The following is a 13,407-nucleotide window of genomic DNA, read 5'->3' as shown; positions in this document are numbered from 1 at the left end:
TGTGGTAGCTTGTGGCAAACCGAGGTGTGGTCCTTGCTGGTTATTATTAGCAATCAAGGAAACTGGTTTGGAAGGGGTTAAGGGGAGACCCTGCCTCCCGGCCAGGAACGAATCAAGGCTGGCAGGGGAGGAGCCGGGCTGCCGCTGGGAGAGAAAGCTAGGCTGGCCAGATGGTGCCTGGAGAGGGAAGGGAGAAGGCGCACGGGAAGGGCTGGGGACCCTGGGGCAGAGCCTTGGTGCAGGGTCGCTGGCCTCTGCAAGGGGATAGCTCCAAGCCAGAGGGTGCAGGGTCAGCCTCTAGGGGTTGGAGGAGGAGGGGCTGAGCTGCCCGAGACGGAGACAGCGGTAGGATGGGAGGGGACCAGGACCAAGAGCCCTCCTGGCCCCCCAGGCAGGGAGCACCGGCTACACCCAGGCCTTGAACTCAGCTGACCCTGATAGCCCACATGGGGCACAGGGTCTAATTTTAGCTCAGCCACAGGGCCCGGAGCCCAGGAGTGCCGGTCCACTGGCACAGGGGTGGCCAGGGCTGCTCCGGGACTGCTCAGGCGGCGGGGGCGGGTGGCGAGTGTGGGGGGGGGGCGGGGATTGGGGAGACCAGCCCTGCACCCTGGCCAAGCTGCCTCTTGTGGGAGCCCTGACAGGTCCCCCATGGCCTGGCAGACAGTCGTTCCCATTGAGGGCCAGGTCAGGGGGTTCAGCCAGAAGGGCAGAAGGACACAGCCCAGCAGTCAGGACAGAGGTTGCATCAGCCTGAATAGTGCTTGGGGGCAGGGGGCCCTGCTGGGAGGGCAAAGGCTGGCTCGCTTGTCCCAAGACCAAGGAAGCAGAGTCCTGACCACAGGAACGCAAAGCCAGAAAGCTGGGCCCTTCCTGGCCTCCTGGCGCCTGGGTGGTGACTTGCTGTTTGGCCCTGCGCAGGCAGCCTGCTCTTGATGAGCCTCAGTCTTCCCATCTGTACAATGAGGGCGCTGCACTAGGTTGATCCCAGCTCCAGCGGCCCCCCCCCCCCTCAGGCCCCTGCTCCTCCTGCTTCCCCGGCCCTGGCTGTGGTGGCCACATGCAGTCGTGGAGAAGGAAGTCCCTTTGGCTGGCACTGTTGGCCTCCTGGCTCCTCGGCCTCCTGGGGATCTTTCCCCTTCTCCGCCTGGCAGTGCCCACCGGACCTCGGGCAGGGGCCCCCCAAGGCTGGCCCCGCTGGCTGGATGCAGAGCTCCTTCAGAGCTTCTTCCAGCCTGGGGAGCTCCCAGAAGATGCCGCTCAACTTCCTCGAGGGCCCCGTGGTGGCAGCTGCGACTGGGGAGCTTGCTTTGACACCTCGAAGTGCAGGAGTGGTGGCTTCAAGGTGTTCGTGTACCCAGCGGCCGGACCCACCTCTGAGACTCAGCACAAGATCCTGGCTTCCATTGAGGGGTCCCGCTACCACACCGTCAGCCCCACCGAGGCCTGCCTCCACCTCCTCAGCCTGGACGCCCCCGCTGGAGAGTGCAGCCTGGTGCCCCCGAAATGGAATGGGGGCAAGAACCACCTGGTCCTGCGGCTCCACCCGGCCTCCTGCTCTTGGACCTTCCCGCTGGGACAGGCAATGGTGGCCGAGGCCAGCCCCACGGTGGACACCTTCCGGCCCGGCTTCGACGTGGCCCTCCCGCTTCTCCCTGAAGCCCACCCGGTTCGAGGTGGAGCTCCTGGCCAGCTGCGCCAGCACAGCCCCCACCCCAGGGTGGCGCTGCTAGCCCTGGCGGAGGAGAGGGGCGGGTGGCGCGTGGCAGGTCCCGACTCCCCTGCCTGCCCCTGGGACGGACACTGCGAGCAGGACCATGGACCGGAGCAGTAAGTGGACCTTTCCCTTCGGGGGCCGAATGGGAGGGACCTGTGATGGGAGCGAGCCCAGAGGACAAGGTAGAGGGCAGGACGGAGATGGGAGAACCAGCCACAGCAGGCGGCAGTCAGGTTCGACAGCAGAGAGCACTACCACCAACATGGCTGATTTGCTGCAAGAGGTGGCCAAGGCAGGTTTTGGAGTCTCCCTCGGGGATCTTTAAAAACAAAAAACATGACTCACTCTTACTCTTCTTATCTTATTCCAATTTAATATTTTATTTGACAGAACACTTCTATAGTGTGTGCTCTGTGCTAAGCACTTTCATAAATCTTGATTATAATAAGATAATACTAGTTGCTATCATTGTTCGTGTACCCGCCACTGAGGCTCAGAGAGGTCAAGTAGTTTGTTTGAAGCCACCCAGCCAGAAAGAGAACAGCCAGTATTTTAATTCAGAATTGCCTTCAGCATTAGAATTCTGAGGTTTTGTTTTTCTTTGTTTTTGGTGTGTTTTTTTAATATATTTTATTGATTTTTTACAGAGAGGAAGGGAGAGGGAGAGAGAGTTAGAAACATCGATGAGAGAGAAACATCAATCAGCTGCCTCCTGCACACTCCCTACTGGGGATGTGCCCGCAACCAACATACATGCCCTTGACCGGAATCGAACCTGGGACCTTGCAGTCCGCAGACCAACGCTCTATCCACCGAGCCAAACCGGTTAGGGCGAATTCTGAGTTTTAAGGAAGAGTTTATGATCAACCCCGTCAAATGCCTCAGAGCCATGGAGATTAGTCACAGATGGAAGCTGCTCTTATGTCTAATTTGGGGGATTAGCCTCTCCAGGAAACAGCCTTTGGTTACAGCCAAAATGTGAACGAGGCTAGACTTACAGAAGAACTTCCTGCTAGTGAGAGTCCCAGTACATATAAGGAGCACCAGAGCCTAAGGGTCATGGAGAGCTCTTAGAAACTTCTCTCTGCCTGGCTATTTGGGGTGACATACCTTAGGTGATAGAGCAATTAACCCCTAAGCACCCTAACCCCTCTGCACCCCCAGGAGGCCAGCAGTATCCAAAGGCTGGCTGGGCAAGCAAGAATATTTTCATATATAACATGAATATGTTCATTTTTATATCAATCCTGAAGTTGTCCAGGGCCCCCAAAGCAGAGGATTCCCTCTCCATCTCCCAGGGCAGACCTGAGTGGGAACCCGTCCCCCTGATCTCCTTCCTTTACCCCCTCTCCCAGGCACCTCCCTGTCCTCTCCTGGAACAACATGCGCTATTCTGAGCTCCACTTCCCTCCCAGGAATTGTTCACCTGGCCACACTCCATTTTTGCCTCTGCTTGGGGCTTTTGGGGCTTCTCTCGGCCAAAGGGCACTTGTGCGAATGAATCCCTCCACCTCCTCTAGGGAGCACCCCGCCGCCAGGGCTAAGGACAGCATTTCCCCCATCAGCTCCCACGGCCTTTCGGCCAGGAGCCACGCCTGCCGTTACCTGAAAAGTCAGGATCCCCCAGGTACCCCAAGCCCAGATTTCACCTTAGGTGACAAGGTTCCTCCATCACCATACCCCACGCCCTTTTCTGATCCGGCACTTCGCTACTCTTGCTTATAGAAAGTTCTTTCAGCGGACTTTAGTCGCTGCTGAATGCAATTGGTTGTTGGTGAATCTGAAAGCTATTGCAGCCTCAACTTCTTTGAGAAACTGGAAGTTAGGGAACTGTGCACAGTAGGTAAGTGCTCACTAAATGTTTACTGATTGATTCAAAATTGGCCAGAACTGGCCAACGTTTTCTAATCAGCTTTCTAATCCTCTGAATAGCATTTTTGATAAGCTTATTTCCAAGGTATGACGCCTGGCAGGCTCGAATACTGTCCTCGGAATGTCAGGAAGTACTGTCTTTGGCTTCAGCCCACCTGTAGGCAGCAGGAGTTCTAATCTCTGGGGTAGTTCGAGCCTCAGTTTCCCTGAAGTGCCAGATAGCTCCCTACTCGAGCCGGACAGTATAGGGACAGAGTCACAGAGAGAGGCCTACAGCCCTGGGGTCAGCCCCTGGAAGGCAGCCTGAGTAAACAACTGCCGGCCAGAGAAAGAGGCGATTCGAAGTCCCTGCCACGGCCCCACTTTCGCTCCGCTGGCAGGAGCGAGGGGGAGGGAAGAAGCGAGTATTTGGGGAAAGCTTGCTCTGGGCTTGGTGCTGTGGGTAAGTCATGCCCAACCCTCTGATGCACCCTCAAGGGAGGTATTCGTATCCCCATTTCCAGGAACAGGAAACTGAGGCTCAGAGAGGTGGAGGGAGCCAGCCCAGGGCCTTTGGTGACAAGCTCCTTGATTCACCACGGCCTCCCTCACGTTTCTGACCAGGCGCTCGGCACCGGGGTGAGACCCTGCACTCCGGCTCCGAAGCCCGTGTTTTTCCACCTTTGTTGAACAGACGCCTGTTGCTTTGGAATAAGCCTCCACCCACTGAAATTGTTACTTATTTTTATGAATAGGGAATTCATTCCCGTGGCACAACATTCCAAAGGCACAAAGGGGCATGCAGTAAAAGCTCCCTCCCACCCCGTCTCTGGCCACCCCGCTTTCCTTCCCGGAACCAAACACCGCTGCCTCTCGTGTCCTTTCTGAGGTGCTCTGTGTGGGAACAAGCAACATGTGTACAGGCTCTCCCTGGTTTTTATTTATTTATTTACAAGTTCAATGCAGGTTTTAAAGTCCCCTGGCCCATCTCCGCTGGGCACAGGGGGTGCAGTGCCCAGGGCCCATGATACTTTTGGGATCCTGTGAAATTATTTTCATTTTTTTCCCCCCAAAATTAGGAGAAAAAAAATAAACGTTTAGGTAGAAGAAAATATTTTCATTTATAATATGAGTATGCTTATTTTTATATCAGCACAGTTACCAAATATAATTATTTTTCATGGCAAAGGGGCCACAAAGGTCAAAGTGCCTAGGGCATCCGAAAGTAGGCAGAGCCACACTGACGCCAGCCTTGGGCACTAAGGCCCTGAGGCCTTGACAAGCACTTACCTGGTCACAGAACCCTAAGGCTTAATTGGCAGTTACCACGATGACCCTTCCATCACACACACACACACACACACACTCATCTAGCCTGTTTGTTTACCTCGACTGATGAGGAACTCACCACCTTCCAAAGCCACCCACTACTGGCTACTTACAACCAGCTCGTTACTAGAATTTGTGTTGAAGCTGACTTTTCAGGCATTGGATCCACCGGGCCTGGGTCTAGCCTCCATGGCACACCGGGAATTCATTCATTTAGCACCCGCTGAGTGCCCACTCTCTGCCAGGCACTCTGCTAGGTCCTGGAGATACTGAGCTGAGGGAGGCACAGCCCTGTCCTCACGTAGTTCGGCCTTGTAGGAGAGACAGACAGGTCCCTGGTTATAACACATTGTTATGCAGAGAGAAGCTGTGCAAGCTGCCTGCCTGGCTCCTGTACTTCAGAGCTATGTGACCTCTGTGGGCCTCCGTTTCCTCACCTGTAAAATGGGATACTAACATCACATGCCATCTCATAGGGTTGCTGTGAGAGTGAACTGAGATAATGACTGTAAAGCACAAAGTATGTGCTCAATAAAGGCGAGCTTGGCTTCTTACCACTCCAGGGCACACAGAGGTGATGAGGCAGAGAGGAGGGTGCCATCTCTAGAGAAATCAGGGAGGCTTCCTGGAAGAGGTGATGTTTGAGCTTAGATATTAAGATCAAGTAGGATTCCTTGGGCTGCAAGGCAGTGGAGGGGTGCTCCAGGCTGAGGGAGAAGGACGTGCAGAGAGGGAACTGCTGAGGCTAATGAGGACTGAGGGGTGTAGTTCATTCTGCAGGCTCTTTGTTTCTGGGTTCTCTGAAGCCTTAACCTCAGGCACTTTCAATCCCTTAGGGCTTCACTGGGGGGGGGGGGGGGGGGGGCGCTACAGCTGTCTGGTGCTGCCCCTTTTAATGAGGTGGAGGGTGTTCTGTTGTTTAACTTGAGGCTTCTTCCAGGGAAAGCCTGGCGGACACCTTAGCACTGGAGGAAGAGGGCTGGGGTCTCTGGGAGACCCCCCCGCAGCAGCTCTGAGTAGTTCAAACCACCAGGGCCCAGAGTTAGCACCTTGGTTCTAGTTCCAGCTCTGCCCAACTCTCGCCGAGACCCTGAGCTCCTCTGAGTCTGAGACTCAGTCTCCCCATCTGTTCAATGAGAGTTGGTCCAGAGACCAAAGACTCCCAGGACTGCTTCCTGAAGGTTCAGACTCAGGACCAGATAGGCTGGAGCTGAGAGGGATCCTGGGACCCTCTGGGCCCTATCCATCAGTCCTACTCGGAGCAGGCCTGTGCACCCGAGTCCTGCCTGCCCACCGCCCCTTCCCTCCCAGCAGCTAGGTCATGGGCACTTCTCTGGGTGGGCTGTGGCCGCCCCCTGCCCCACAGGCACACAGCCTGAGTGTGGCCCTGGAGCTGGGGGAGGAGGTGGGAGGAACAGAGGCGGCCTGTCTTCTGGGCGAGGGGGCCTCTGGCAGCAGCTTCCTGTGTGGTTCCAGGCTGGGGGCCCAGCCCACCTTGTGACAGAGGAGCCTTTCATGGGCCTGGCTTTCAGGGCGCGGGGCGGGGGGGGGGGGAGGGGGGGCGGGGGCAGAATGGAAGCCACTCAGGTGAGGGCTGCCTGAGAGTCTGTGTGTGGCAGAGCCGTGGTAGGGCTAACACATGTATGTCCAAGTCAGGCTGGGCCTTGGAAAGACAGGTCCCACTGCCTCCCACTTTGCAAATGAGGAAACTGAGGCCCAGAGAAGAGAAGGGAGGTGACTAAGACCAGCAGGGACAGAGGTGGAGCTAGAACCCTGGGCTTTAGGTGTGGGTGAGGGGCGAGTGTGCCCCTGGCGCTTGTGTATCCGTGTGTCGCTGAGTGTTTGTTAGCAGGTAGCTGAGAGCACGATGGAGTGTCTGTGCATGGGGAGTCGGGGATCTGGGAGTGTTGGTGTGGGGCTGGGTGTCATGGAGGGAGCCAGGTGGGGGAAGGCAGTGTCACAGGCCTCCTGTGCCTCCTTAGGACCCACCCTGGGGCAGCGCTGCCCAACGCCACCTTCTGCCTCATCCCAGGCCGCCGTCCTGATGCCTTGCGCTTCCTCCAAGCCCTGCAGGTACAACCCCAACTTGAGCATTCCCCATCCCCGTCCCCCCACACTCCTGAGCCGCCAGGTTCTCTGGGCCCCAGGCCAATGGCAGGAGAGCTGCTCTTTGCTCTGGGACTCAGGTGCACCTGTGTCCATCGTCGGCTCACCCTCTGCACAGCACCCACACTCCCCCAAAACACGTTTCTCCTCTGCTGCTTGCCCCCAATAGCAGCAGCTGCTGACTTGGAAGTGGGAGGTGGGTGAGTGCAGGGTGGGGCTGGGCCCGCCAGTGACACCCCTGCCCCCCAGGCTGGCTGCATCCCTGTGCTTCTCAGCCCTCGCTGGGAGCTGCCCTTCGCGGAGGTCATCGATTGGACCAAGGCGGCCATTGTAGCAGACGAGAGGCTCCCTCTGCAGGTAGCTGAGGGCCCTGCCCCTGGGGTGGGACTGGACCCAGGACATGGGAGGGACCCCAGGATCCCAGCCCCCAGGCTAGCCTCAGTCCTCCTCTAATGTAGTATACTGATGATCCCTCTCACCATCCCCCCTCCTCCCACCAAGCCTCTGGGATTCCATAGGATCAGAAGGAGGCAGACTTCTGAGGGTTCTGAGAGCACGTCCTGAGCCTCTTTCAGCCTCAGTTTCCCCATATGTACAATGGGATAAGTTAGACCAGGTGATTTCCATGGGCTCAGCCCCACTGGTCCATGACTACTTAAATACCCAATTTAAGGGAAGACCGCATGCATGCATGCATGCATGCATACATACATATATACATATGCGAGCGCGCGCACACACACACACACACACACACACACACACACACATCAGAACTGGAGTGCCTCCATGTGGCTTTGGGTGGCCAAGGAAGACACAGTGACTTTTCCATCTGATGAAACTGATTTTGCCCAGCTCTGAAAAACGTGTGTGAGCCTTGAATCTGCTGAGAAGTGAGAATGGTGTAGCGTTAATAACATCTACTATTCATTGAGCCTCTACATTGTGCTGAGCACTTAATAGGTGCTGATTTAATCCTCACAACCACCCTGAGGCAGGTACAAAGATTCTCCCCACTTTATAGACGGGGAAATAGACTCAGAGAGGTTAAGTAACTTGTCCCCGTCAGTTACTAAATGGCATTTACACTCAGCTCTCCCTGACCCGTGAACTCCGTACGCTTTACCTGGGACTTGACCCCGGGTGGCGGTGGCTAACTGGAGACCCACGGAGCGAGGGCTTCTGGTTCCCAGACCTCCACCCCAGGTTGTCCCCACCCGAGGGTCAGTCAGGGCTGACAAGGCCGCATGCCTGCTCCTCTGCTCCCTCTGCGGCCCAGGTCCTGGCTGCCCTCCGGGAGATGCCCCCCACGCGGGTCCTCGCCCTGCGCCAGCAGACCCAGTTCCTGTGGGACACCTACTTCTCCTCCGTGGAGAAGGTCATCCGCACCACCCTCGAGGTAAGGGGGACTCCCCTGGTGGGGGTCCTGCCTCGCCCCTCCCCCAGTACCTTCTCTGCCTTGTCTGGGCTTCCGCCTTAAAGACGCTCCTGGGATGAAGCTGAGACTGGAGCTCTTGGATACGTTCCTTCCCCAGTGTTGGCCTCAGTTTTCCCATCTGTACAGGGACAGCTGTGCATGTACCCACTCCAGCTGATAGGCCCTGGAGGCCGGGTGCTGTGTTGGGAGGGGTTCTGGGGCTGGAAAGAATGTCATGAGTGAGGAAGGAGAGGGGGGCAAGCTCGCCAACATCTGCCAACTGTGGACACCATCCCTGAGTGCCCCCTACTCCGGACTTCCGCCTCTGAACCCTTCTGTCCCCAGGGATCAGGTGATGCAACTGCCGCCGCCCACCCTCAGCCTTAAGGGGGAGGAGAGGGAAGGCCAGGTCCTCACTTCCTCAGACCCCGCCCACTCCCTCTGGAGAGCCTGCGTTCATTTTGCAGATTATTCAGGACCGGATCCTTGGAGCATCCGCTCACCCATCGCTGATGTGGAACAGCCCCCCAGGGGTGCTCCTGGCCCTGCCCACGTTTTCCACGAGTCCCTCGGACTTCCCCTTCTATTACCTTCAGCAGGGTATGTCCTGGGGGTGGGACAACCTGAAGTCCCCTCATCAGCTCCCCCCAAGTTCCTCCCAGTCTCAACCACAGAGCCCCACCAAGGCCCTCCCCAAGTCCCCAGCATCTCCTGGCTCCCAGGGTCCCCAACCCAGGTCACTCTCCAGGGCATTCTGTCCCCTCCCACCCTAATAGCCTGTATCCTTCCCCCAGGCTCTCGCCCTGCAGGCAGGTTCAGCGCCCTCATCTGGGTGGGGGCCACAGGCCAGCCCCCCCTGAAGCTCATCCAGGCAGTGGCAGGCTCCCAGCACTGTGCCCAGGTCTGCCCCCTTGCCAGCTGGGGTCCTGGGATCCAGGGTGGGGGAAAAGGGCAGGACCCCAAAGATAACCACCATTTTGGGGAGAGGAGGCACGGGGAGGACTTTCAAGTGCCCTTGCTGCCTTTTTCTGTAAGTCCCAATTTTTAAAAAAATTTTTATTGATTTTTAGAGAGAGAGGAAGGGAGGGAGAGACAGAAACATCAATGATGAGAGAGACTCATCGATCAATGGGCTGCCTCCTGCACCCTCCCCCTCCTTACTGGGGATCGAGCTCACAGCCCAGGCATGCACCCTGACAGGGAATTGAACTTGTGACTTTTTGGTTCATGGGTCGATGCTCAACCACTGAGCCACACCGCAGGCAAGTCCCAGGCCTCTTACACTTTCCCCCCCACCCTCTTTTCTACCTTCCCATGGAAACTGATGACTTTATCTGGAAAGAGGTGCCTCTTGAGGCATGGACCTGTGTCCACTCGGTTATTCACCCAGCAGTCCCTTTCGGAGCACCAGGCCCTGGGCTTGGTGCTGAGGATACAGAGAAAAAGCAGGAAAGGGTTCTGCCCCGAGGTTGATTTGCTTAGCGTTTCCTAGTACAGACTGTCAAATGTCCCTTCCAGAGAAGCAGATAAACTCCCTAGAGTCCTTGCAGAGCAGGGAAGCAGTGAGCTCAGCCAGGGCACAGATGGAGTGGCAGCAAAGACGCAACACCTGGGCTGGGATGATAATGGAGCAGGAGAATGAAAATCTTCGAGAGAAGATGGGCGTGGGGCATGGGTCAGGACCCCGGCTAGGGGCTACCACCGCCTGAGTTCTAATGGCTACCTTCATGTCACTGGAATTCCTGCCCCCATAGAAGCCCAGAGGCAAGAACAGGGCAGTAATGAAAAGACCTTGGCTCCAACTAAGCTCTTCCCCAACTCACCTACACAGCTGCTCACCCAGATTTCCTCCATCCTGAGGAAGATGGCTCCTGGGACCTTACTGCCCCAGACTTCAGTAACACCCCCCTTTCCTCCTAGATCTTGGTCCTCTGGAGCAGTGACAAGCCACCCCCACCCAGTTGGCCTGAGACAGCAGTGCCCTTGATAGTCATCGAGGGGCACAGGAAGGTAAAGGATGGGGAGGGGCCTGGAAGAGGTGGGCTCACTCTGGAAGGCTGGGAACTGGGGAAGGCATTTCCTTGGGCCTGAGCCACAGCTGGACCTCAGGTTGGGCCTGAAGAAATCAGACAGGAGGTTTTGGCTGCAGACCTAGCAGGCACGATTCTCTCCCTTCCCTGGCTGGCCCTTGTGAATTGTGCTTCCAGAGAACTGGGGTTTTATGAGTTGGGGGTGTGTTGGATGTCTCAGATGGAGGGATAGAGGCCTTCCTGGGATCCCGAGGAAACAGCCGGATGGCAGCACATGGGCCGGGGGGTGTGGGTGGGGGTGTGTGTGGGGGGTGGTCTTCTGCTAACCTGGGCTGGTATGAGTCACCTGCTTGCCGTGTGGTTCTGTGCAAGTCCCTTCATCTCTGGACCTGTTTCTTTCAAATGAAGGATGCCTGACAACCCCCTCTAGAGCTGAGATCAGCATCCAATGAGACAAGGGAGGAATCCTGAGGTGTCCAAACTATAAGGGCCCCTAGACACCAACTGTCCCCAACGAGGAAACTGAACTCCAGAGAGGTGAAAGGAGTCTCGGGTCCGAGTGCTGCGCCGGCTTGCTGTTTTCACTGCCCGTCCTTCACACCACACCCGCCCCTCCCCTGCAGGCCAGTGACCGCTTCTTCCCGTACAGTGCCATCAGCACCGATGCCATCCTCAGCCTTGATGCCCACAGCAGTCTTTCCACCAGTGAGGTGAGGACTGGGCCCTAGAGGAGCCCGTGTGGGTGGGGACTGAGCCAGAGGGCCCTGGTGGCTCCTCGGAGTCCCTGAGCAGGGAGGGCCGGATGTCGAGGTCCACCTTTTGCCTTTGCAACCACCCCAGCAAGCCACTCACTCGGCCTCCACCTTTGGAATCGAATAGCTTTCTAATGACTCTTTCAAAAACATTGTTTTCAGCTCCTACCAGCTGAAAAAGTTCCCCTACGCCCTCCCCCAACCCCTGGCCTCCATCAGCCAGGCTGGCTTTGCCTCCATGTCTCTGGATGTTCCTCCTCACACCTCACTTACATATCTCCCAGGTGGACTTTGCTTTCGTGGTGTGGCAGAGCTTCCCGGAGCGGATGGTGGGCTTTCTGACACGGAGCCACTTCTGGGATGAGGCCCACGGGGGCTGGTGCTATACTGCTGAGAGGGTCAACAACTTCTCCGTGGTCCTCACCTCGGCAGCCTTCTACCACAGGTACAGGGGGTAGCCCTGGCACCGGAATTGGGGGCTCTTTAAACCAGGAGCAGGGGGGCATGGAGTGAACACAGCAGTCAGCCTAGAGCCCAGAGATCCAGGTTCAAGGCCCAGATCTGCCATATCCCAGCTGCGAGATGGGCAAGTCTCCTCACATCTCTCTCTCTTTAAAAAAAAAAAAAAAATTTAGTAATTTTTTACAGAGAGGAAGGGAGAGGGATAGAGAGTCAGAAACATCTATGAGAGAGAAACATAGATCAGCTGCCTCCTGCACATCCCACACTGAGGATGTGCCCACAACCAAGGTACATGCCCTTGACCAGAATTGAACCCAGGACCCTTCAATCCACAGGCCGACGTTCTATCCATTGAGCCAAATCGGTCAGGGCTCTCTCTTTTTTAAAAATACATTTTTATTGATTTCAGAGAGGAAGGGAGAGGGAGAGAGATAGAAACATCAATGATGAGAGAGCATCACTGATCGCCTGCCTCCTGCATGCCCCCCACTGGGGATGGAGTTCGTAACCCAGGCATGTGCCCTTGACTGGAATCAAACCCAGGACCCTTCAGTCCCCATGCCAATGCTCTATCCACTGAGCCAAACCGGCCAGGGTCTCCTCACTTCTCTTGAGGTTCAGCTTCCTCATCTCTATAATGTGTTCAACTCACAGGGCTGCTCTGATAATCAAATGATAAAATAAATTTTAATAAATGTTTTAAAAAGTGTGTGTGATGAGCTGGGGAACTGCACTAGCACCCCGTCTTGGGGCAGGGACTGAATCCTGAAGAGCTTCTTTACAGGAGTTCCTCACACATGCTTAAACCAGATATGGAACGTCTTGCAGGGGGTTCTCAGTAAGTGAAGAAGACTCCTCACGTCTGTAGGGCCGCGGGAGGGCTCATCTGGAGCCGCCTCAGCCAATCCACATCCTTCCAGAAGCTGGCTCTGGGCTGCCTTGTTTGATGGCCTTGGAATTCGCTGATCTCTCCCCACCGCCCTCCTGTCCCCAATTTGGCTGAGTTCATCCCTGGGAGCAGGGTTTTAGCCAGAGGCTTGGAGATGGGGGTTAAAGGGGGAGTGAGGTCAGGACTGGGGAAACAGAATTGGGGCGGTGGACGCAGCTACAGCCCCCCCTGTCTTCCCCCCTCGCCCAGGTATTACCACACCCTCTTCACCCACTCCCTGCCCGAGGCGCTGAGGAGCCTGGCAGATGCCGCACCCGCCTGCGCGGACGTCCTGATGAACTTCCTGGTGGCAGCGGCCACCAAGCTGCCCCCCATCAAGGTGCCCTACGGGAAGTGGCACGGGGAAGCCGGACCGCCGCAGGTGAGGATGGAGGGGGGCTGGTCGGCACTGGGAGGAGACGGGAGGGAGGGTTCCCTCTCACCGGCCAACACGAATTCTTCCTATTGCGGGGTGCGGGGGGAGGCTGGTTCCGGAAGGACAGAAAACTCCGACGCATTTCTCCTCCCCATCTTAGGCGCCGCAGCCCACGGCCCCGGACTGCATCAACCAGATGGCGGCGGGGTTCGGCCACATGCCCCTGGTGTCCTCTCGCCTCCGTCTGGACCCAGTGCTCTTTAAGGACCCGGTGTCCGTGCTGCGCAAGAAGTACCGGAGCCTGGAGAAGCCCTGAGGACCCCGGGGCCCCGTCCTGCCCGGCGCGCGGAGTCTGCTCGGAGCGGGAGGCTCGGCTCAGGTGTCCCCGCCCCTGAGACATCCAGGGACCCAATCAGGGCGCCCAGTGGCCAATACGTCA

General features: G+C 57.0%; 1 protein-coding gene across 1 annotated transcript; it reads left to right on the top strand.

Moving 5' to 3' along the window:
- The first annotated feature begins 615 nt into the window (after positions 1-615).
- Positions 616-13,407, top strand: EXTL1 (exostosin like glycosyltransferase 1). The gene is made up of 11 exons (XM_079777807.1): positions 616-1,830; positions 6,880-6,970; positions 7,253-7,360; positions 8,283-8,402; positions 8,888-9,020; positions 9,215-9,321; positions 10,341-10,430; positions 11,074-11,160; positions 11,487-11,647; positions 12,803-12,974; positions 13,129-13,407. Exons 1-11 carry the CDS (start codon positions 1,061-1,063, stop codon positions 13,282-13,284), a joined length of 1,995 nt encoding a protein of 664 aa, XP_079633933.1. The 5' UTR covers positions 616-1,060; the 3' UTR covers positions 13,285-13,407.

The sequence above is a fragment of the Cnephaeus nilssonii genome (assembly GCF_951640355.1).
Source record: "Cnephaeus nilssonii genome assembly, chromosome: 7".
Classification (NCBI taxonomy): Eukaryota; Metazoa; Chordata; class Mammalia; order Chiroptera; family Vespertilionidae; genus Cnephaeus; species Cnephaeus nilssonii.
This window is presented reverse-complemented; position numbering and strand designations above follow the sequence as displayed.